We start from the raw sequence: 24,507 nt of genomic DNA on the forward strand, positions 1-24,507 counted from the left end.
AGGACCCAGAGTATGCCAGTGACTCCCATTCTGCATTTGTGATGGATGGTAACTGGGACTTGTATGAATATGGTCTCATACAGAGCGACAGGAAGTCTCCAAAGCAAAGATAACTTGTATTTGCTGCCAGGATGGGCCTTTGAGCCAGTTCCAGTTTGAATTCAGGGGAGTCCTTACAGGCCACTTGATGTTCTGGTGCGTACATCAAACGCACTCCCTAGTGTTGCGGCGTGGTAGAGACTTGAATGTAAATTGGCCCTTTCTGTATCATTGCATGTGGTTTTATAAAGGGCTGGAAGCAACTCTGAATGTTAAGAACTTCTTTTGGGTCCTCAGGTGTCCAGGGCACTGTATGTTCAGATAAATACTGATAAAGAGCAATGCTTACGGAAGCCAAGAATGCTCCACCCTATGCTCTTCCATTGGGTGAGTAAAGGAGCCACAGGGATTGGAAGGCTGGCAAAGCTGGTTTAGCTGAAGATCACTCCTGTTGTCTAACCATCTTCTGCATGCTCATTTCTTTTCCAGCCTCTCTACAAGTGGACATTGTTCCAAGCCAGGGAGAGATCAGCGTTGGAGAATCCAAGTTCTTCTTATGTCAGGGTGAGTGATTACTTACAGCATCAGTTATCTCCATATGGGTTTGCTGGGAAGGTCTATCGATATCTTAACTCTGGGCTAAAAGCGCCAGTGCCAGGGCTAGCTGCAAGATCTCTTGCTCTTTCTTTCTCATATGCCCTTATGGTTTATAAGACTTAAGTAGCAAAGACAACACATGCTGTTTGCTGGAAACAATAAATGCATTCTCCCCTTGAGAACTGGCAAGAGAAAGCAGATCCAGCAAACAGGTTTTAAAATGAAAAAACAGGTACTGAAGTGTTGTCTCTGAGCTTGAGCAATAGCCACAACAATGGCACTTGGCATCATTTCACAGCTCTTTGATCTTTTGAATTTAGAATTAAGCTAGTTGTTTTTCCAAATTATTTTTCTAATCAACTGCCAACAGCAGTAATGGGAAGTGCCCGGTTACCTGGGAGTTGTTACCTCTGCAACTAATTTTAATGCTGCCAAAAACCTGCTTTTCTTGTGATGCAATTTACTGTTTGTTCGGGCCACTAACTGCCCCAGGCTGTTTTCCTGCACAGTGTGGTGCAGTGCTGACACAATCCACGTGCCCCAAAGCAGGGCGTACAATTTTATGGCATTTTCCAAATTGTCATCCCTGTGTCCTCTTCAGAGGTTCTCCTGAAAGTGGCTGGCCTGGTTTCTAATGGTAGGAATTAGTATGTTGGAGCACTGACATGATAGCACCCTGAAGCATGACACAGAGCAAATAGGTGCTATAGTGAGCTCTGGGAGCAAAATGCCATCAGAGGACCACAGTTCCTTAGCACACTGACTGGGACAAATAAGGTTGTCTGATCCAGGAGTGCTTAACTGCAGAGTAAATTGTTAATGCCAGTGCTTTAAAAATGAAAGTATACTCTGAGCAAGTGCTGTTGTGCTGAGATTTGCCTTCAGAAAACTGTGGGATCAATTAAAACCCCTCTGATAATAGAATTTTGTCTCAAATAACAAAGCCACACTGAGCAACGCAGAGACGTGAGCTGCAAGAAAAAGACAACCTGGAACTGGTTAATAACAGTTCTGATTTACACTGGATGCAGCAGGAGGTTTAAGCTGATTGATGCCAGAACTGCTGCTACAGCAATGTCACCATTTTGGTGCAGAAAGTAGCCAGACTGCAAATATGGGTATTTATTGAAAATGTGATGGAGCTGAAGCAGGAAGAGATTTTTATTTATTGGACTGATCTGCCTAGCGGAGAGTCCGGGATGTGGGATCCCAGGGTGCATAGAAGGCCATTCTGGGCTAAAATGAGCGCACCCCTTTAGATTATAAAACCAACCTAATATCATTTTTGCAGGACAGCAGCTGACCATTCACAGTGCTGTGAGAGAGAATTTTCTTTGCTTGCTTCTCAGGTACCAGAAGCCCTTCCCCTGGGTCAGTCTTCCGAACAGTGCTACTGCTTGTATTTAATACCCTCTGTGCAGATGTGTTGGGAATGCATTTCAATTTGCACTGGTTTTTTTTGTTGTCCCTAGTGGCAGGGGAGGCCAAATACAAAGACATTTCCTGGTTTTCCCCTAACGGTGAGAAGCTGACGCCGAACCAACAGCGCATCTCAGTGGTGCGAAATGATGACTTCTCCTCCACCCTCACCATCTACAACGCCAACATTGATGATGCTGGCATCTATAAATGTGTTGTCAGTAGCGTGGAGGAGGGAGACTCCGAGGCCACCGTCAATGTGAAAATTTTCCGTAAGAGAGCGGCTCCGAGGCTATTTTCTGGTCTACCTTGCACATGTATGAGGCAAGATTAGGGGGGCAACCATTTTCTCTTCTAGAAAAAGCTATTTTTAAAGGGGAAGGAGGGTGGAAAGAAAGGCAGTGTCCAGAATATGCAGCCTTCTCCTTTCTTGGTTTTGAGGGGGAAGTGGGAACCAGGACCTTGGGCTGTCAGGGCTTTACCAGTATGTTGACTGCGTAACTTCTTCTGAAAGACAGGAGAGCACAGGGTAGAAGGAGAAGATTCTCACACATCATAAATGTCTGGGAGGAGTAAGCAGAGAAAGCAGCTTTTATGGAAGACAGACGTCCTGTGTCCCAAGGTCATGTTTTCTGTTTTCAGTGTGGACGAATCAGTGAGCTGGGTAGAGTATTGATTTGGCCCACTGATATATCTGGGAAACATGGTTGGAAAATGGGGTTCCTGTGCTGCAGTGCAGTGCATTGACTCAGGCACACCTTTATCCTCCTCTCAGGAACATGAGGATTTCTTGAGAACATGTCCTCTGGGGTTTCTTTGCTTCCCTTAGGCTTGAGTCAGGAACACAGCTTGAGGTGTGCTGAGAAAGCTGCAGTGACTTTCTCCTTCTATTGTTTTCAGAAAAGCTGATGTTCAAGAATGCTCCCACTCCTCAGGAATTCAAAGAAGGGGATGATGCTGTGATTGTGTGTGATGTGGTCAGCTCACTGCCTCCTACCATCATCTGGAAGCACAAAGGCAGGGATGTTATCCTAAAAAAAGATGGTAAGGCGCAAGAGGTGACTTGGCACTTGTCCATTAAGGGGTCAAATGTCCATCTCCCAACACGGCTCAAATCAGGCTCACAGAAGTGGGTCAGGAGAACAAAATGGTGGCAGTCACAAGGGAGGAGAGAAGTAATTTGTACCTAGCACTAGGTCTTAGGATGTGATTTAGTTATTTGAGGTGCTGCGGTTTGCCAACGGCAGGACAATAATGTTCCCACAGAAACTGCTGTCAGGCTTTGATACTGGAATAGGCGAAGGAATAGTAGAAAAAAAAATCAGGTAAAAGAAATGCTGTTGGACAGAAAAGCTGCATGTTGTGACACTCGAGTTTTCCTAAGGAAAAGGGGCTAAAAGCTCCTTCCAAGAAACTTTCCCTTCCCTTTAAAATGCTGCAGACTGTCATGGCCAGAGGGGCATTTTGCTGGCAGAAGGGGACTCTAGAGCCCTGACTCCAGTTGGGCATTCGTGCCTCAGCTGTGTTTCCCACGTTCGCTTGTTGCAGGCACAAGGGAACCTGCAGCAAGACTTGAACTCTGCCACCCTTGGGCAAGAGGGGCAAGTTTCAAACTGCTTGTTGTCTGATACTAAGTAAATGTAAAATGTGTTTGTGTGTGGATATTTATCTGTTTATCTCTCTGTGTGTACTTATGGTATAAAGCACCAGAGCAGTTCACCTGCTACCCACATCTGGTTTGTTTCTTGGCAATGTCAGACCCAGCTACAGCAGCATCTCCATTAAATGATGAGAAGGGAAATGTTGTTATTCTAAGCCTTGTCTCAGGGCAAGGAGAGGAGAAGAACCTGTTACCTGCGGTGAGCTTTCCTGAGGATCCTTGGATGAACCTTCCTTTTGTCTCTTCTAGTTCGATTTATAGTCCTGTCCAACAACTACCTGCAGATCCGGGGGATCAAGAAAACAGATGAAGGGACATACCGCTGTGAGGGCCGGATCTTGGCTCGTGGGGAGATCAACTTCAAAGATATTCAGGTCATCGTAAATGGTGAGCAGCTTAGAGTAAGCCTAGTACAGGGGCGGGATATGTAGCACCTGCACTCCAAGCTGCTGATGGAAGTGTTACTTTAGATTCATGCTCACAGTTTACCATCAGCTTACTAATCTTTTTCTGCTGTATCAAATAAAAATGTCTGTGAAATTGAGTGTTTACCAGATATTTACAGGAAACTGTTGTGTCAAGAGGAACCTTAAGTGTCTCATGACTTAAAGTGAGGTATTGATCTTGCTGGGAGTCACAAGTGGTTTTGTCCACAGTACTGATTTTCTGTGAGTCTCCCCACCCCCTGCCCTTCCTTCCCTGTGCTGATTGCTTTGGAGAGCTCGTGCATCAAACCTGCTGATTGAAACCTGCAGGCAATCGCATAAGGGTTTGACTTACTGCTGACATCTGTGTATATTGCAGAGATTTACAGTGAGCCTTCCAGGGCTTGCTTTTTTCCTCACATCTTCTTTCCTTTCTAACTCGAATGTGGGTTCCTTCTCTTCTAGTACCTCCTTCTGTGCGTGCCAGGCAGAGCACTATGAATGCCACTGCCAACCTCAGCCAGTCTGTCACCTTAGCATGTGATGCTGATGGCTTTCCTGAGCCAACCGTAACGTGGACAAAGTAAGATGCTGTGTGCGATGTCCTGATTGTGTGTGAGCATGCATGTTTTCACCAAGGCCTGGAAAACCAGGCTGGAGGGAAAGCAACATTTTAACTGGAATAAGATTATTTCCTTTTTCTCACAAGAGAAGGAGTGGCCTCATAATGGAATTGCAGTTAGCTTCTGTTGTGAGTTAACCCCAATAGGTGGCTAAGCACCACACAGCCACTCACTGCGTGTTCCCCGAGTGGGATGGGGAAGAGAATCAGAAGGGTAAAATGTAAAAACGTGTTGGTTGAGGTAAAGGCAGTTTAGCAGATAAAGCAAAAGCTATGCATGCAAGCAAAGCAAAATAAGGAATTAATTCACTACCTCCCATTTACTAGCAAGTGTTTAGCCAGGTCAGCTGTCCCAGCTGTATCCCTTCCCAACTTCTCGTGCACACCCAGCCTACTTGCTGGCAGGGCAGTGTGAGAAACAGAAAACCCTTTGACCTTATGTGTGTGCTGCTCAGCAATAGCTAAAACATCATTGTGTTATCAATGCTGCTTTGGTCACAAGACCCGAAACATAGTGCCATATGATGTACTATGAAGAAAATGAACTCTTATCCCAGCCAAAACCAGTACTGCTTCCAGGAAAACCAGGAATAACAGTAAAAATAGCACTTTTTCACTGTCCCGTTGCTTCCTTTGTCAAGCTGCAAATAGAGAGGAAGCTTCACGCTGACCAGAGATTAGGAATGGATCAAAAAATGGAAAAGCTGGAGGTCCCTCTCAACCTGAGGAGTTTCAGTGTAGCAACACAGTTCTAGCATTAACAAGTAGCCTTTGCATCTCCTCCCCAACACAGCCAGTGTGCTTTGTGCCCTGCAGGGATGGCGAGCCAATAGAGCAGGCTGATGATGAAGAGAAATACAGTTTTAACTACGACGGGTCCGAGCTTATCATCAAGAAGGTGGATAAGAACGACGAAGCAGAATACATCTGCATTGCTGAGAACAAGGCTGGCGAGCAGGATGCCACCATTCATCTCAAAGTCTTTGGTAAACGTGCTCTTACTGTCCCCCACTTTCCAATCCAGTTAGCTATTGGTAGCACATTAGTACAAGCCAGAAGTAACCTACTTATCCCAGTTAATGCCTGATGTGGCATATCCAGAGCTGCTGCTTTCCCAAGTAGTGCTGTGCGACTCTGCCATCGTGCTAGGTACAACAGATCCTGTGTGTGTGTTTGAAACGGATGCCAACTCCATTCTGCTTCCTCTCTGATAAAAGAAATTCAGTCCTGTGCAGGGTGTGGTGTGAGATTCACGTACTACTTGAAATATCTTGCAGGCCCCAGAGGGCTGAATCCTAATGCAACCAAAGCTGCTATTAAAAGAGCTTTAGCATGTCAGTGGGACGTGCTATAACCTGACAAGGAGGTAAACTCCACACCACTGCGTGAATGACCTCAAGCTGGTAGGAATGAATCAGCAGCTTTCCTACCTTCCATGAATCTGGGAGTGTTGAGGAATATAGTTCTCCCTGTTCCATCCCTTTGCAGCCACTTGACAAAGCTGCTTATCAAAAGGCTAATTTGAGGCAGAGGAAGTAGGCAGTGAGGTGAAAGACTTAGCTCATAATCCCAGGAACTGATCATTTGTACACTGTTAAATGGGCTCTACCTCAGATAAACCCTCTTCTAGTCCTTTCTTACAAGTCTCAGCTGTAAGCATGTGTAGAAAAGGTCTTCTAGTTCTGCAAGGAAGTACCCTCTTCTCCAATGTCACTCTGCTTCCTTCCTCATATGGCAGTAAACTTGTGCCAATTCAAAAGCCTTTTTTCCCCAATGTTGCATGTTTCAGACATGGCTGCTGACAGGAAGCTTCATTCTGAGCACCAACTGAATGAAGGTTGCTTTTTCTTTTCAGCAAAACCCAAAATCACCTATGTGGAGAATAAAACAGCCATGGAGCTGGAGGATCAGATTACACTGACCTGTGAGGCATCTGGGGACCCAATCCCTTCCATCACTTGGAGAACTTCCACCCGGAACATCAGCAATGAAGACAAGGTATAACCCTTCCCAAAACCCTGCTCTCATTTGCTGGGATCAGTGCAGCTTGTATCCGCCTGCCTCTGCTGATCCAGAATGCATGACAGCTGCATGCAGGTGCACATGGCAATCATGGTGACTCCCCTCTCTGTAGTGAGAACACGTGCAGTCCTGCACAGACTGTTTGTTAAAGGGTCGGCTCCACAGCTTGAAGCAATTACATAGGTGTCCTTTTGTACAAAGAGCCGTCTCAGTTTATGAGAACTGAGGATATGCTTTTTAATTCCTGCCGGTATCATTCTGAGTTGAATTAACTTGAAAAGCAATAGGCCTTGAACCCTTTTCAGAGGAGTTTCCAAAAGGACCTACGGTTGCAGGAAGCTTATAGAAGGGTTTTTCCCTTCTGTTTCCAAGCTGAGAGGTGGGAATGAGTACCCCAATTCCAGTGTTGTCCATGCTGTCATCATCATGATGATGATATGATCTGGGAGGGTTGCAGGTGGAGAGGTGTAGGTTATTACCTCTCAAAGATGCAGTGGACCAAAATTAATTCCTTCTTGCCCCTGCATTGTATTCTAGTACTGCATGTATCTGAAGCACAAAAGCCTGACTGCCTTTGTGTTCGCCTGTTTCGTTGATCACGTCGATGCCATTTTGTTTTTAAAAGGCAAAAATAATTAGCAGTTTTTCTTTTAAGTGTGTTGGGTTTTTTATTGACCATGATTCCCCTTGACTAGACAAGATTGGGATGTGCTGTATTACTGTAGATTTTTCATAATAGTTGCATAAGGTGATCAGGAGGCAGTTTAGAGGCAAAGACTGCCTAGACAAAAGTTGGAGTAAGGAGTTGTTGCTCATTAATAGTCTTCTAATAACAGGATGCTTCAAGGCTCAGCTAACTTGGGCATCCCAGGGGTTCTGACAATTTGAAGGCAGCAGTTGGCAGACTATGAAAGTCTTAAAGCAACAGAGGTATCTGCTATCAGTAATCCACACAGCTGCCATTCTGCACTATAGCCTCCTAAATGAGGTTTTTTTTCAATTGCTTCCATCATGTCAGCTCTTGACCATGTTGTTAATGTGTAACTTACTAACCAGGGTGCTAAAGTTTTCCAGCCTTAATTCTTTTTAAACTTCTCTTGGATTCAAGGGCTAGTGTAAATCCCTGCAATGTTTAGAGAGATTTTCCATTGCCTTCTAAAGCTGTTGGCTTGGGCTCTCACTACAGCAAGACTTGAAGACTTGATTTGGCAGGATAAGGTTATTCATGGTTGTCTCTGTCTAGGAGATCAGTGAGAGGAGCTAAGTGCTCTGGTGCTTCTAGCACTAGAGTTTGGATCACAGCCATGGAAAAGAGCTGTAACAGGGAGAAGAATCTAAAAACTGAAATAACACTAGATCACATAGGAGTCAGTCAGACAGCCTGTTTGCAGAGAGTCCTGTCTGTCCAGCCCAATTAAACTCATAAGACCTCGGTGACAAAACTGCTAACCATTTTTGAGACTCTCATATATTCTGTTTGATGCTGTTAAGTTGGTGACCAATATTAAGGAAAATGTTAATACTCCAATAGTTTCTTATATAGATGAGGAGAAAATCAAGGATTTTATTTGTCTCATGCATTGGTTCAAACCTTCAGGGCAAAGCTTTTTTTTTCTATCTTACTGTACACTTTCTAGGTGGGATTTTTTTGTGTGTCTGTTTTATTTTTTACTTTTTCCCATTCTCTATCTTGTGCTATAAGTTTAGGTGAATGATACAGATGTTCAGAAAATCCTCAGGTCAAAATAGCTGTGATAAACATTCCATTACATGTACAACCAAATGCATATATTCAATTTACCACCTACTTGCTGTCTCCGGGACAGCACAGGGAAATGGATGGTCTTTGTGGGACATACAATACTATCTTTAAAATTATCAGGCCCTACTTTTGAATATGCTTTAGATACTTGGATGCATCTGTCTTGCTATATGTTGTTTACCTTTGTACATTTTGTTTACAGTTGGACTCTATGATCTTAAAGGTCTTTTCCAACCAAAACAAGTCTGTGATTCTGTGATTCAGTACAGATTTTTAAAGGTCTGGAGGTGCCTTAACTCCCATGAACATTTGGTACTTCAGAAAAACCTACCCAAACACACAAACAAACAAACAGGTAAAAAAACCCCTCTCTGGCTTAGAGGATTTCCCCACCCCCTCTCAGTCCAAGAACAGAGACCGTCTCATGTGCGGACAAGGGCCAGGAGGTGTTTATAGCCTAAAAATCTAGGCTGGTAATGTCACAACTACTTCAACGTTCCCATGCTTCCCTGAGAGACCTCTTGATGTCCTAGCATGCATAGTGAAAGGTTCACCTCTCTATGGCTGTGCCTGCGTAACGTGGCACCCCTTGGACAAACAATCTTTTGCTTTGAGGATGGTGTGCAAAGGCAAGTGGTTGTGACTGTGCTCTAGCAAAATCAGATGATTGGCAACTGTATAGCAATACAGATGAGCAGACCAAGCTTCCAGATACTGGCATGGTGGAAGCTTCCTCTTACTGGTAAGCTGACAGCTTGCACTCTTCTGCCCTGCAGAGTGAGCAGGTAAAATTAAAATAAATAAATAATAATAAAAAAATTGCTTAAGTGTGGTTTACTTTGGTTGTGAATGTAGGAACAGGCTACTTAGGAGAAACTTTTGCCCTGTCAATCTGAGATTCCTGTCTGTGACTCCTGCAGAACATAGCAAGAACTAACAGGCCTGGAAAGTCATCAGCGTGATGATTGGAAATGGTTTGGCTTTATCTTTCTTCACGTATTTATTACTGTGCCATTGCAGGGAAGAGAAATGCTTTCTCTTTGAATGATAACAGATGTAAAGCTGATGAAGTCAGTATGCCATATTCCTCATCACTTTCAGTATATTTCATACCCCTTTAAGAGACATGTTTCTTCTGTTGCTCTAGCAGAATACTAACTGTGATTCAGTAAATACAGTTTTGATCTGTTGTGTATTGATATACACAAGTTTTACCATTTTAGTGCAGATTGTGTTACATGTACAACCAGTACATTGGATGAGGCAATTTCCGTCAGATTTCTGGATGAGGCAATTTCTAGCTGCTCTTCAGAGTACTACTCTGAAGATGCTCCCATTTAACTACTTGCTTCCAAAGGGACAGGAAGATGCTAGCATGCCTGAGGCTCTTGGTTCCCCCTTTGTCTGCTGTGTGGTGCTGAGTAGAGCTTGTGTATCTCTTTGTCTTGGTGAGGGAGTGTTAGTATGAAACTCTACAGGATGGAGAATGTAGTCCTGCCTTTTTTTCCCCACAGCCACAAATGCCATTACAAAGAAACAGCAAACTCTAGGAAAGTGGGAGCAGGCTTTTTTCCTCCTTCATCTTCCTTTAGATCAACAAGTGCTGAACACCAAAGGCTAAAAACATGTCTCCATCTGTGCTGACACCATAGAGACTCAGGGAGTAGGATTGAAATGGGACTTGCATGGGCAGTTCCCTGGCTAGCATGGCTTGCTCGGATACAGAGAATGACGGGTACATGAAAAAGGGATTATGCTGAATTATTATGGTTTTCTGTTCAGCTTTCAAGAAACTCGTGCACAACAGGATATATATACATAGAAAAGATCAGATGATGCGAGTGTCCTAGCCCATGCAGCTGTTGGTGAGCTGCTCTTCAGGTGGCTTTGCTACAGACCTCTAGTTACAGGCAAATAACTTGCTTTTATCGAAGACATTCTAAACTGAGGCTGTCTGTACCAGATGTTAACTCAAATCTCACAATGTTCACTAGAAGCACTGTGGAAACAGTATTATGTTTTTTATTCTCATTTCCTATGCTGTCATCTCCATTTCTGTAATGTCACTCTTGTGTATGCTGTTATATCCACATGTCAGCAATGCTTGTGCCTCACATTCAATTATGCCATCATGGCTGTGATATTAGCAGGTGATTTTTGACTCCTGAACTGAAATGGATCAAGGTGTAATTGAAATAGAGACCAGAAGAAAAATATTTGAAAGATAAATTATAGAGTAAAAATGTAAGCTAGCAACTTTAGTCTTTCTGGACCTCAGTGAGTATGGTCCCCGCTGTTGATGGCATTTTCTGAATGGCAAATGTATGTTTATTGGTGAGGCTTGTGCATGTTTCACTGATGCCTGTTGTTTGGTTGTCCCAAACCCAGTGAGGACTGGGAGCTCACATCCCCTAAGCATAATGAGCTGGACATTATCAACTGGAAGTGCAGGGTTCTGCCCTGCTGTCTCCTGCCTTGAGGGACGGAGGGTGGGGGGGGTGTCATATTGTTTCAGTGCTCTGCCGCTCAAAGTCTCCTACTCCTGGCACAGTATGCATGTAAAAATATGGACAAATGCATGATCACATTAACAATATGAGTGTTAATCAGTGTGTGCGGGTGGCTAACAAACCAGTGTTAGAAAACCAATTCCATAACTATCTTTGCAGTTTAGTTGCCTAGTGATCAGAATCGCATCCCCAGCATGCTGGGAACAGGTTTCTAGAAATGGTTGAGATGTGACAAGGGAAATAGTCACTCGATATGTAAAAACAGATGCAGTCTTTAGGTATCATTAGCCTTTGCTTAATCATTTTAAGACCAATTTCTAGGATATTAAATTTTGAATGCAAATCTAAAATTGAGGTTATACTGGGAAATGGAAATTATAACCCCACACACGTGAGATATACGACTTGGAGCCTGCATGTGCACAGAACGCAATGTGCTGCATACAGTGTGATACCTAAAACCATCTTTTGATAAACTTTTGCTTTTTTCTGTTGTTTTGTTCTATATCTGTTCTCTCCAGGCTTCGTGGACTCGGCCCGAGAAACAAGAGGTATAAGATATACCAAACCTTTAGCAAACTTCTTAGGTTTTTTTGGTTTTTTTTGCTTTTGTTTTTTAAGCATTACAGATTAACGAATCTCTAGTCCAGTAACCACGCCAACTAAACCAGCATTAATAATATGAACAAATTAAATACCAGTAAATAAAAGAAACAGCTTTTAGAGTTAGAAGTTGCTTGGCATGTAGTAATGCATTTTTGGATGAGCAAACTAGCTGTGTTGGGAGTGAGTAATTCTGGTTGTCATTAAAAAAAAACCCCCAAAAATTAAAAATAAAAGCCAATGTAAAATCTGACAAATACTGCTTTCACCATTTTCTTCTGTGCTGCCAGCGTGAATCTTATCTCCTTTCTAGAGTTTGAAAAATTAGCAAGAGCGGGTATTCTGGAAAAGTATTTTTTTTCAAAGATAGCCTCTTCTGCTCCAACCAACTCATCTGTTTGCTCATGGTACTCCTTAAGTCTCTTAAAGAACAACTGCATCATGTTCCATTTCAAAATCAATGCAGAGAAATCTTTTACAAGTTATATTGCTCCAGAAAGTGCTCCAAATTGCTAAATTATTATTTGTCTTTGATTTGCAAGGGTCAGTGAGGGGGTGTGGGGTAATGCAGTAACACGGTTTGGTGCAAACGTGCTTTGTAGCTGGTTTATGTCACATTCAGTGCTGTATTTTAAAAGCAATAATGTACCTTTACGTGCACCTGATTTGTAGCATTCTTGCTTCAAAATGGACCAGAAAGTATGTTTCCATGCAAATACTAGGGGACAAGTAAAGAACAAAATTAGCTATCAGAACTGGATGACTCGTATTTGTGTTTTTAGGATCAACTTTGGAGGCTCTGGGTAGCCTGAATTCTTTTTTATTTTTAAAACTATAGAGACTAGTGTGGCCAAAACAAAGCTGACCTCTAACTTAAGCATCACTGCCTTTTTTTCATATGGGGCTGAAAAGATACTGCCCATTCTTACTTCAAAATAATCTGTTGGAATAGAGGAATTGTGACAAGTTGAGGCATCGGATATTCAGATCAGTTTGCATTGAAGCATTTGGAATTTGAGTAGTTGCATCTCTTCAGGCTTATGTTGATTCCTATTACAGTTGTCTCTGTCTCCCCTCCTTCCCCCCACCCCCAGTGTTTTCACTGTGTTCTCTGTCTCAAGCTTTTTATTAATATGAGCACTGATACTACTGAGCTTGCTGACTCTCAGTTTCTCTCTGTGTCTTAAAATATCCAAGCAGGATTCTGTGAGAACGTTGTTGAAGCTTATTGTTGCAGCTTCCTTAGCCATAGCTTTAAAACAGCTACCACGGGGTCTTTTAGCAGTGTATTCCAGCGGCAGGGAGTTCAGTTCTCAGGAAGCTGAGTGAATACTTGGCATTAAGTATTTCACCCTTATTGATGTATTAGCTAGTTTAAAGAAGTCTATATGAGCTACAGGCATAGTAGCATATATGGCTGTTAAATCTTGCTTTCCTTTCTTTGGAGGCCCAACTGCAGTCAGCTGCTTCTTCTGCTAAACCACAGGCAGTTCTGCTTACTGTGCACAGTCTGTAATGTCTGAGGTCACCATTCTGGTCCTGCATGTACTGGAGAATTATTGAAAGTCATATATGCTAACAAAAATTAAGAAAACCAACCCCACACTATCATGAACAGATGCTAAAAAATTCAGTTACAACCAAATTAGACCTCAGTTATACCACAAACTGGTGATGCCTCTCTGACAACTGGGAATTAGTGCAACCATACAAATAGTAAGAGCTGCAGCTGAGTTCTGGTTAGTGTAGTGCAAGCACAGAGCTAGAGGACACCACTCGTGTTCCTTCACTGGAATTTGTAGCTGTGATCAGGGCTTGCAGGTGCTGCTTTGTAATGATGTCCACTGTGTGGAAAGTGGCTGAGGAGAAGATATGACTGCGTGAAATTAAGTCATGGATACTTGTTTGTGAAAGGACTGAAAAATCAATAAGGTGGGGGGGTGGGGAAATGTGTTTCTTGCTTGTCTCTCCTTTTCCACTTTGGCACTGAAGTATTGAAACCTGGGCCCGTTTTGTACATAGCAGTTGTGTTCCACATGCTGTTGTCAGAATTTGGAGAAAAACATCTGCATGCCTCTCAGGATAAGTTGTAGTAACTGGCTACACAGAGAACCATCATACCCTTTTCTGTAGAGTGGCAGTTGCTATGGCATGAGTTATTGCCTCTGTACCTTGGGTTGTCTCCCCATTACTATGAAGCATTTTGTTACCCAAATTCCTTGAAATCCTAGAGGCTAGGTGAAGGGATTACATGTGTGCATCTGGCTCACAAGTTTCTACCTATCCTGTATCTCTAATAGCCAAGAACTGTTAGCATCTGGTGGTCTGAAATACGAATAAAGAAAACTAGTGGCATGCTTTCTTGGATAGATGTTTCTTTCTTCTTTGGAGTATTTTTCCTGATCTTTCTTTTTCTTTGCTTGTGCCTTTGGCATTAAGAAACAAAGCTTCATCTTTAGAATCGGTTGCATTACTTGTAAAGTTACTGTTTTACCATGACTGTCTAGTACTCTTTTGTTTGTATTAGATCTTGACAAATTGTGGGGAAGGCAGGTGACGCTGGATATAAAACTACCTTCGTTCTAGCGATCGTGTGCTGGTACTTTGCCATGTTTATACTCTTGCTTGCTGATGGGGTCATAGAGACAAGTATTTAGAGTATTCATCCGACTCATGAGCTAAAAGATCTGGAGTCTTGACATTTATGCATCCTACTGCGATAGTTTCAGAAGTGAGCTAATTTTGGAGTCAAATCACAAGTCAGACAAAAGGATAATAATATAGTCAGCCAGTGAAGAAAGCTAAAAGCAGAATTTGGTTGTGTAAGATACCACAGTATCTTACACAAAACATCTTTTTAAGGGATCCTTCCCTGGTTCTAGGAAACAACGTGCACTATACCACGTGTACATGAAATAAAGAACTGTTCCCAGCAACATGTGGGACCGAGCACAGGGGAAGGAGTGGAGCTCGTAGCTTGTGGCATTGGTTGGGGATTGCAGTAGACCTGTGTGCAGGGTAGAAGAGAGAAGAAAAATACATCTAATTGTTTTTGTGTCATCAAAGGATACTATTTTTGTGCATATGAAATCTGACTAACTCAAATGAACTAGTATTCAGAACTAATAGAGGTAATTACATTTATTTGTAGAAACTTTGTCAGTCTCAGAGATTGAGATCACTAGCTCAAAACAGAAAGAGGCTTCAGGCCCAGAGGATCTGACTGCTTGAGATACCAGGGATGTACTTTGTGCTACAGCTCAGTGCATTTGCCTGTTTAATATCCTCAGGGTTTTTACTCATAATCTCAGTACTTGTCCTGTACCTTCCAAGAAAATGAATGTTCTTGGAGCATTAATTGCACTAAGTGTGGCAGGCTGCAGCAGATGGCACAGCTATGAGAGTACCTAATTTGTTCACTTGTGATTGTGCCACTTTGGAAACTAGATGAGAGAGTTGATGCTTTAAAGCTTCCAAGCTGAAGCATGAGCACCAGGGTGAATGGAGCAGTCCATGGCCTTATGTGCTTCATGTATTAAGAGAGCACTTGAGCTTTGGTCACAAATCAGTGAGAGAGAGAGGGGAAAAAAAAAAAGTGTGGGATGGGATTGCTTGGTGGCTGCAATCCCTTTGAGCAGATGGTAGCCTGGATTTTACATTCCTTGTCTCTCTGTCATTGACATCCCCACACTTTCTTGCTCCCCACATGAGAGCAAATTCTCAATTTCACATAACCAATACAGGTTGCTCTAGAATTTTTGTGAAGCATCACAAGACCTTGAGGCAGGGTTGTCTCTAGAAGGATGACATAGATTTCTTGCCCTGTTCACTGTACCTTGCTCTCTTCTAGTGCCATATTCAGGGCAAAGTTCTGAGCTGTCGTTTTGCCTGATTCAGCTCTGAGCTCTGCATCTGTTCTTATTGATGCCATTTCAAGGACACTGAAATAAAACAAGTATCGGTGAGAGAAGAGGAAGGCCTGAATTCTCTGAGCAGGAACAGTAGCTGTTGGGGAGGTTTTCTACAAGAGTGTGCTGTCAAAAATTTTTAACCAGAGATGGATCTCTGCAATTCTCATTCTGAGAAGAAGCTTGATGTTACCCAGCTGTCCTCAGATGCACAGTAGCATCTGATACTTTGGTTCTTCATTTTTTTTCCCTTCTCCTGAGTGCTTTGAATCACTGCAGTTGGCCCAGTGCAACAAGGAGTCTTCTTGTTGCTTTTGGAAATGCCTCTCTGTGCCCATAATTTCACCTGGCCTCAGGTGATCACTTCTGAAGTACTGAGCACTGGAGGATTGGTGTGAGGTAGACTTGCATTTGTTCCCACCCCTTTAGTCTGCACCACAGGCTCAGAGCTCAGCCTCTAACTCTCTTTTCCTTTCCTACCAGACCCTGGATGGGCGCATCATAGTACGTAGCCATGCCCGGGTGTCGTCCCTGACTCTCAAAGAAATTCAGTACACAGATGCCGGAGAATATGTATGCATAGCCAGCAACACCATCGGGCAGGACTCCCAAGCCATGTACCTTGAAGTGCAGTGTAAGAAGTGGAGGATGGGGTGGCGGGGAGGCTGTTCATGTTCGTAGAGAGGGGGACTGTTTTCATTTCCTGTGACAAGATTGAGGCACCTGTGGCTAGGGAAATGTGTGTTGTTTAGGTAGAGGGCATGGGAAGCAACAGTCTGAAATAACTTTGTTGGAGACGTGTTGCTGTGTGCATACATGCAGATGTTTGCTTTAGCTGTCTCCAGCTGGGATACTGTTTGCACCTTGGGAAGATTATGGGCCGTGAATCTCCCACAGTCCCACATGCTGGGCGCATCAGAGTTCTTCCCTAGAACTTCCTGGTATGTACATCCCTAGATGCATAGCATGCTGTCTGCTCCTCCCACGCTGCTTTAGAAGCAGCCTTTGGGACTGAGTAGGTTTCCTCCTTGTGTCCTCTAGCAAAAGACACTGCCCGGTCCCCCTAGCTGAGAAGACAGTTCCCGTTTCCTGTATTAGATTCCCTTCTCCACATTAAACTGAACCCCAGTCGAGGGATCTTTTTAAAGTGAGGCTGACTTGGCTGCTCTGGGAGATTTTCTTGCTCAAATTGCCTTCACAAATGTGTCTGTATTTCAGATGCCCCCAAGCTTCAGGGCCCTGTGGCTGTCTATACCTGGGAAGGTAATCAAGTGAACATCACCTGTGAGGTATTTGCTTACCCCAGTGCTGTCATCTCCTGGTTTCGGGATGGACAGCTGCTTCCCAGCTCCAACTACAGCAACATCAAGATCTACAACACTCCATCAGCAAGCTACCTGGAGGTGAGGAAAAGCAAGGAGGGGAGAAGGTATATGCAGTCAGGAAGACTCCGTGCTATCAAATAACTTGGGTTCCTGCTCTTAAAGGAGTTAGGTCTTTTGTCAGGGCACTCTGTTGGTAGTTGTATGAAGTTCCTGGCACATAAATGCTAAGAAAAGCAGGTCATAAAAGACGCCACCCTTCCTTGCCCTTGTTTTTCTGCCCACTGCAGTTCTCCCCTCTGTGGCCAGCCTCAGAGTGGTAGCACGTGTACTTTGCTGTGGTTTCTCTCCCCAGCAAAATGCAGAGTGCATTTGCAGAGTGAAGAGAGTTTTGTGATCCGAGCATGAGCCTTCATTCCTTCCACAGGTGACACCAGACTCTGAAAATGACTTTGGGAACTATAACTGCACTGCTGTGAACCGCATTGGCCAGGAGTCCTCAGAGTTCATTCTTGTGCAGGCAGGTGAGCATCCCAGGCAGGGAGATAAGGAAGCGTGTATGCAACCTTTGAGTCGAGGTGACAGTGACTGTTCTTTCCTAGTTTGTGGTGGTGAGGTAGCAGGAGAGCCAGCTTCTACTTTCAGAGAGACTGTTCACAGGTTTTTGCGTTGGGATGGGTTGTCAGTAACAAGATCCTCAGTTTCTGTTTCCTTGTTTCTGAGGGGTCTCGTTCTTTTCTGTACTTCCAGTACGTTTTGACAGAGCTGTGATCTTTGATTTCTGACAGCCGTTGCATATGTGCACGTGTGCTTCTCAAAATTGGCCAGATATCCCTAATAGAACAGATAGCACAAGACAGAAACCTCAGCACCGTGTACAAACCAAAGAGACCCGGTATGTGACTGCTTGACAGACTGGAAGGGCCTCTGGAGTCCTCTCAGGGCTGTCATAGAGACAGATTTAGGAATGGCCAAGCTATCTATTGGAGTACCCTATGGAAGAGACTGTAGGGACAGAATAGCATCCAGGATGCTCTTGCTACTCTGCTCTGGTTGTCCCCTTTTGAAGAAGGCTAAGTCTCTAGCTTCTTAAAGGAGAGACAAGATGAAGGTCTCTGCACTGTCTAATTAGCATTCTTAAAAGCCCTCTTAACAGCCTTCCCCTCCTGAGGGGAGCCTCAGGCCTACCCTTCTCCTCTCCTTTGGGAAGCCATGACAAGGGTGGGTTTAATATTCCCACTTCTCTGTTTTCTTTGCCACTGGAGCTTGTTTCCTGCTGTGTTCTGTATCACTGCTTGTTTTCCCTTCCTCCCCCAGATACTCCGTCCTCTCCTTCCATTGACAGAGTGGAGCCCTATTCCAGTACTGCCCAGGTGGAGTTCGATGAGCCTGAAGCTACCGGCGGGGTGCCCATCCTCAAGTACAAAGCAGAATGGAGGGCACTGGGCGAGGGAGAATGGCATTCGAGGTTGTATGATGCAAAAGAAGGTAGGATGATAAAACAAGGTGTTACCTCCCCCACCCTGCATCTCCCAAAGAGTTCCCTTTTGGGAAGGGTTCCATAGCTTTGCAATTTCAGCTCCTGTATTAAGGCCCCAGACAAGTTCTTCAATGTTTGCTTTGCAGTGACATCTTGAATTTTCAGTTGGAAATCAGCTGTGCTGATAGCTCTACGTGTGTGACGGGGCACCAGCCTTCTCTGCCTTCACACAGGGTGTGTGTTGTAGCACTGTGTTCACCTCTGTGTCCCTTCCTTGTCTGCACCATCCTGTCTGAATAAGGTGGAGAACCCTGTGCCTAGTATTGAATGAGGTTTCACTTACTGACTGGGGAGTGACTGCGGGCTTCCTACAGAAAGCTTTTCAAGCCTTGTCTGTCAGCCGCTTTAGTTACCCTTCAGTTCCCCTTGGAACGTCTCCAATTCCAGAAGCAAGCCTTAACTCCCATTGCACCCTGTCTCATTATAGCAATTTATAGGAATACACACAGCTTAAAATATATCTTGAAGTGCAGTAAACCACAGGAATTTTGATTTGGGAGGACTATGAGGAGAGAGAGCTCTATTTCAGAGCTGAATCTCCCAGCTCCAATCCTGGCTGGAACTGAAATTCTTCTTTTAGGTCCTCACTGGAGTGATGTGATGATAGCTAGGGTCAGATTTGGTTTTCTCATTTCTCCCTTTGTGTCTGTGCAGGAAAAATAGAGCTTATTTCTTTCCTCGTATCACCTCTAATCAGCTGGTTGACACAGAGGTGGTAGCTCTAACCTTTCTTTTTGCCGCACTGTTTATGCAAGGCTGGGCACAGAAGAGAGTTCTGTTACATAGGGTGAGCGTGGCAAAATGTGTGATAGAAACATGGCGTTTCCTGTTGACTTAAAGCCTGAGCCTTTCGTTGCTTTTCCTCCCTTGTTTCTGCAACAGCAAGTGTGGAGGGCATGATCACTATCACCGGCCTGAAACCTGAAACAACCTACTCTGTGAGACTGTCTGCGGTCAATGGCAAGGGTGTGGGTGAGATTAGCCTGCCATCCGACTTCAAGACACAACCAGTTCGTAAGTAAAACTGAGACCTCCCTCTGCTTCTCTGGTTCTCTTTCCTTGCATCTTTCCAGGGAATCTCTGCCATGCATGGATGACACCTTCTTCTCTTGCAGACCTTACTGCACCCTTTGTTTTTGTTGTGCGTTTTGATTGTAGTGAATTCAATTACTAATTTAAAATCTTCTGCCAGGGTAAGAGGCAGAAGGAACTATTTTATTTGCACTAGTTTGTGCCCTGGGTTACTAGTATAAACTTTATATTGTCAAAGAGAAGGAGCTATGCAATGGAAAGTTTTAATAAGAAAAGGCAGTGAGCTGAGAAGAGCATTGGTCATAAAGAAGGGAATCTCACTGTCACAAGGCAGGTTTTTTTGCAAATCAGAAATTAAAAGGTTCAGCACAGGACTCAGCCATGAACTGCGCAAGGGGAGGAAGGGGGATTTCTCTTTTCCACAAATCACTGCTTTAAGTTGCCCCTGCAGCATGTAAAGTGATTTCCACACCCTCTTGTCTGCTTTACTTGGGTAAACTTCCACTGCAATGGCAGGATGCTCTGCTGTGGCCTCTTTACCTCCTGTTTCAACCAGGAACAAAAGAGGCAAGAATTAAATACCAGAGAGTTATTCAAGACAGGAAGGAGAGAAAGACAGGAAAAAAAAAGGGTAGAGTGGATAGGGAAGATGTGACAAAAGCAAGTAGGGGAGTGGCAGTCCTCGTACACAGCCTCATCCAAGTATTAGGATCTCTATTCAACTGCCCACAACCTCTGGCATTATTCTTTCCCATTCCCCTTGCATTTCAATCTTCAGCCTATTCTTCTTCCCACCGTTGCACCCGTACTTCTGTACCTGTTTCATAGCTCTTCTGAAACCACTATGCAGGATCTTCTCCCGAATCCAGAGCTAGCTCTTCCTAGCCCATGTATGTGCATGCTTTGAGGCCCTGTGAGCTGTGCATGGTCTTGATTTTGTCTGCCAACTTCTGCCTCACCGAAATTGCTGAGCAGTATGGGATAATATACGTGCCTTGTTCCTTGGAAATCCCAGGCCCTGTGCAGTAAGCCAGCCCTCACAATTGATCCAGTCTGTTGTGATAACTCCTGTAACATACCCTACTCCCTAGGGTTGGATTTGAGACAGCTGGTGGTATTTTGATTTTCCAGCTCCATGTTCTCTTGTCTCCTCTTCTCACCTCTTCTACATTTTTTTTTTTGTCTATCTCTGTCTTTTCTTTTTGTCTGTGTTCCATCCATGGAAAAACTGCAGGCATCCCTCACTCAAGTAAGTGCCTCACTCTGCATTTCTTTCACTCTCTCTTTATGTTCCTAGAGTGTTCCTCTAACATACATAACGTTAGCTTTTAATCTAGTACCTTTTTCCTCTCAGAGTCTTTAGAAAAGAAGTAACTGGTACTGTCTATTTCCTAACAAGACTGACACTAGAGTAGACATCCTATTATGGGTAACACTGCTCTTTTTTAGAACAGAATTAGGGGTTAACATCTTTGTCTTTATTGTAAAGCATGCCATTCAAATATTTAACTTAGTGATTGTCTAATAACAATAGTTAGCTTGTCCGTTCCAGAGAGGAGTAGTGGAAGGCTTCATGTTAATGAATCGATGAAAAAAATTCGAATTTTAATGAAATGTAGGTAATTCACGGAGAAAAAACCAAACAAACCACCAAGATAAAGTTTTAGCTAAATTACAGAACTCATTTAGAGTCAAACTAAGAGCCAAACAAAAACTTTGTAATTTTTAATATCTTCACAATTTTGACAGCAAAAACATCAAGAAAAAAATCACATTTATTCCCTGTATTCACTAATACTTTTTACTATTAATAGTCTCTGAACAGTCTTCCAGCACTTGTGTAGATTGTATACTCAAATAAATAAATAAACCTCATACTAAATAAAAAAATGCATGTTCCCCCCTTCCCAATGCAAAATGAGTTAGAGAGATTTGATTAATATGTTTAATTGTCAGTTGGGTTCAGTGAAACATTGCATGCTCCATAGCTTTGTGCCTTTCAAATCAGAGTTATTCAGTGGCAGCTAAAAGAAGCCTCTTTATCTAAGTGAGCATTATTCTGGTTTTTAAAGTATGTGTCCTTGTGGTGAACTGTTGTTATTCCCAAGACTGCATAGGCAAGCTTTATGAAGCTGCTGTTGCATTGCTTTAGCTTTCTGAAACTGAAGTAAAAAAGAAAGGGGTTGGTATTTTTTTTTTTGGTTGGGGTTTTTTGTTTGGTTGTTTTTTTTAACCCTAATTTCAGGATTTGAATCATGCTTGTGCTATTTTTCATTAGAGATTGTATTATACAAAATTTAGCAGACCACTAGCAGGATGAATGGATTGGTAGTCAAGATGGATGAATGAATGGACAGACAGAATTGCAAATTGCAGTAGTTACAAAGAGTCAACTGGGAGACGTGTTTCCAGAACACATGTGCAGTTTGTTGCCTAAAATTGTTTGGTGCCTGTTAATTTTAGTAGAAGTAATATATCCTTTATATCAAGTTAATCATAGTTAGTATTATAACTATAAGGCAAATGATTTGGTAGGCCCTTCTGAATTGGACATAATCAACAATAATGCAAGGGAGATAAGGGTTTAGGTGTTCAGTCTCTGTGGAAATTAGTACCATAGGAAAAGGGAAAAGATCCAATTAAGAAGAGAGGAAAAGGAACATTGAAAGCTTTGTTTCAGCCACATCGACAGATCTGTCTGCCAAGCTTCATGTTCATCACTTGGGGACAGGTACGTGGTTTTGAAGAACATTAAATCACGCTTGTAGTAGAGTTTTTTTGCCTTTTTATTTTTTAATGTGGCAATGGGCTATCAATCAGCCTGCAGTCCCTAACTCTCCTCCCTTGTAGGCTGAGTTCCAGTTCTTTTTTCCTTCTTTGTGGGCTATAACTTTTTTTTTTTCATTTATAAATTAAATTCTTCTGATACTCTTTCAAGCACATTTATGCCTTGCAGCTGTGATCATTCTGAGCATTTGGTTCTCTAATTCTTTCTCTGGGTTCTCAGAGCCCATCTCGGATAATGAAGTGAGTTGCAGCAATGGCGAAGAGATTGTTGGCACAACAGAAATGCCTTTTTTCATCTGTGCTGGGATGCCAGTCGCACAATATTACCTGTTTGTGGGCAAAGTCAAAATCAAGAAAAAGCTGGGTGTTCCCTAGTCTAGTGTGATTTAAAGGTCACAGAAATGTTTTGGGAATTTTACAGGAAAGACTGTAAAAACTGTGGTTTGACACGAGCCAAGGCTGTATTTTCAGACTAGCCAAGCAGCTCGTTTTCCTTGCCCTATTATTTAAAGTTTCTACTTGAATGTAAACACTGGCACCATTCTAGTTTAATGCCTGCTGGGATATGTTCATCTTTCTTTTTCTTTTTGGTTTGTTTTTTTTTTTAATTATTATTTTCCTCAATAAGCAAAAAGTAGTTTATTTCTATCTTAGAGGCACATGAAGGCCTAAATAATTGGTGATAATGATGTACTGTACTAGCACAGGTGGGAATTGTGGGGTTGGGAGGATATCTGCCTAACTTGACCTGGGTTTTTATTTTCATCCCAACAATTTGCTGGTTTTCTGCATTTCCTTTTCCTTATAAATCTGAAGACAAACAAAGGCTGCACACAGACCTCGTGAATGGTTTCTTTTTGAGCCCCAACTGTTTCTTGCTGTTGTGCAGGTGGGACCCAAATGTGTGTTAAACCACAAGAGTCTCCGTGTGTATGGTGGTTTTGGTTCTGATATCAAAATACCTTCAACGACAAAAACCCCAAACAAAAACACCCCAAACCAAAACAACACTAAAATAATCCCCAAATTCCACCAGGTCCTAAACTGGCAATAGGATGGTTCGTAATGACCTTCACCGAAATAGCGGTCGAAAACGTGTAGGCTGTGTTTTGCTGCCATACAGACATTGCTGGCCAGCATCTCTTCTGGCCTTAAATGGCATTGGTTTGCGCTCCTGGGAATGTTGGTGAACAGTGGTGTGTGTTTGGTCATCCTATGTTATGAGAAAGTTGATTTAAAGCATGAACTCACAGAAGATCCAAAATGCAGGTCTGGCAAAGTGCACTTACTTTGCTTGCGTTCTGTGTCCAGAGAGGCTTGATCTGACAGAACCTTACCAGTTTGTTTTTTAATTTTCCATCTTTTGGCAGTATTTAAGAGGAATCAGCTCCCCTCCTCACCTTCTTTCTCTTTCTTTAGCAAGTGCTGCTGCACCCACCTCCTGTTTAGCAGAGAGTGAGTATTCTAGAAGGGACTGTTGTCTTTGTTCTGCTTTGCTCTGCATGCATCTCCTCACTGAGTGTGGTGCAGTCTGCCTAACATCCTTGGCTGTTTTCCTTCTTTTCTGTGTATATCTATCTATCTATCTATCTATCTGTCTTCCCCTCCGCCCCGTGAAAACTGATTGTTCAGGCAGAGGAACTACAGATAAGCGTAAGTTTGATTTCCAGGACAGAGAAAAGCCACAGACAGCTCCCAGGTACGCTGGACTCATGGAAGGAGAGAGATCAAGAGAAAGATGCAGAGTGAAACCCTGCCCATTTGAAAGCTGGCTGTTGTCACCAGCCTTTGTTAAGATTTATGATTAGTTTGTGTTCCATTCTTGGCGGCATCTTATAGGATATGCTCAGCTTTTGTGGAGTGAAGCTAAATTTCCCAAAATCAACAGCACAGCAAATAAAGACTTTAGTTTCTCAGCTAAATAAAGTGGAAGATACTCAAGCGATTGTCAGGGCAAGGCTTGTTCTTCCCTAAGCCTGTTATGAAGACACCTTCCTGGAGCTGAGGGAGAAAACTCATTTCTTTATATCCTGTTTCATCTTTTTTTTTAAATCTGCATTATCAGTTTTAGGCTGCAAACCACATGAAGGTCTATTCTGTTCTCCCAGAACAGCAGCACTGTTATCACCATGGCAAGAAAATTAATTCATAGAGTCATAGAATATCCCAAGTTGGAAGGGATCATCGAGTCCAGCCCCCTGCTCCTCGCAGGTCTACCTAAAAGTAAACTGTATGCCTAAAAGCATCGTCCAGATGCTC

General features: G+C 43.1%; 1 protein-coding gene across 5 annotated transcripts in view; it reads left to right on the forward strand.

Annotated features, from left to right (window-relative positions):
• Positions 1-509: 509 nt before the first annotated feature.
• The window catches only part of NCAM1 (neural cell adhesion molecule 1), a 53,515-nt gene continuing 29,517 nt past the window's right edge, over positions 510-24,507 (forward strand). For 3 of the 5 annotated variants that reach the window (XM_029085029.1, XM_029085019.1, XM_029085032.1), the window contains exons 1-12: positions 510-603; positions 2,109-2,327; positions 2,956-3,099; positions 3,965-4,102; positions 4,606-4,723; positions 5,579-5,748; positions 6,618-6,760; positions 16,051-16,201; positions 16,786-16,970; positions 17,317-17,413; positions 18,207-18,377; positions 19,312-19,443. In XM_029085029.1, coding sequence (XP_028940862.1) covers positions 510-603; positions 2,109-2,327; positions 2,956-3,099; positions 3,965-4,102; positions 4,606-4,723; positions 5,579-5,748; positions 6,618-6,760; positions 16,051-16,201; positions 16,786-16,970; positions 17,317-17,413; positions 18,207-18,377; positions 19,312-19,443 — 1,762 coding nt within the window. Of the gene's footprint in view, positions 604-2,108; positions 2,328-2,955; positions 3,100-3,964; positions 4,103-4,605; positions 4,724-5,578; positions 5,749-6,617; positions 6,761-11,577; positions 11,608-16,050; positions 16,202-16,785; positions 16,971-17,316; positions 17,414-18,206; positions 18,378-19,311; positions 19,444-24,507 lie in introns of all 5 variants that reach the window. The other 2 variants (XM_029085021.1, XM_029085024.1) reach the window with 1 other exon arrangement.

The sequence above is a fragment of the Antrostomus carolinensis genome, unplaced genomic scaffold (assembly GCF_000700745.2).
Source record: "Antrostomus carolinensis isolate BGI_N321 unplaced genomic scaffold, ASM70074v2 scaffold5950, whole genome shotgun sequence".
Taxonomy (NCBI): Eukaryota; Metazoa; Chordata; class Aves; order Caprimulgiformes; family Caprimulgidae; genus Antrostomus; species Antrostomus carolinensis.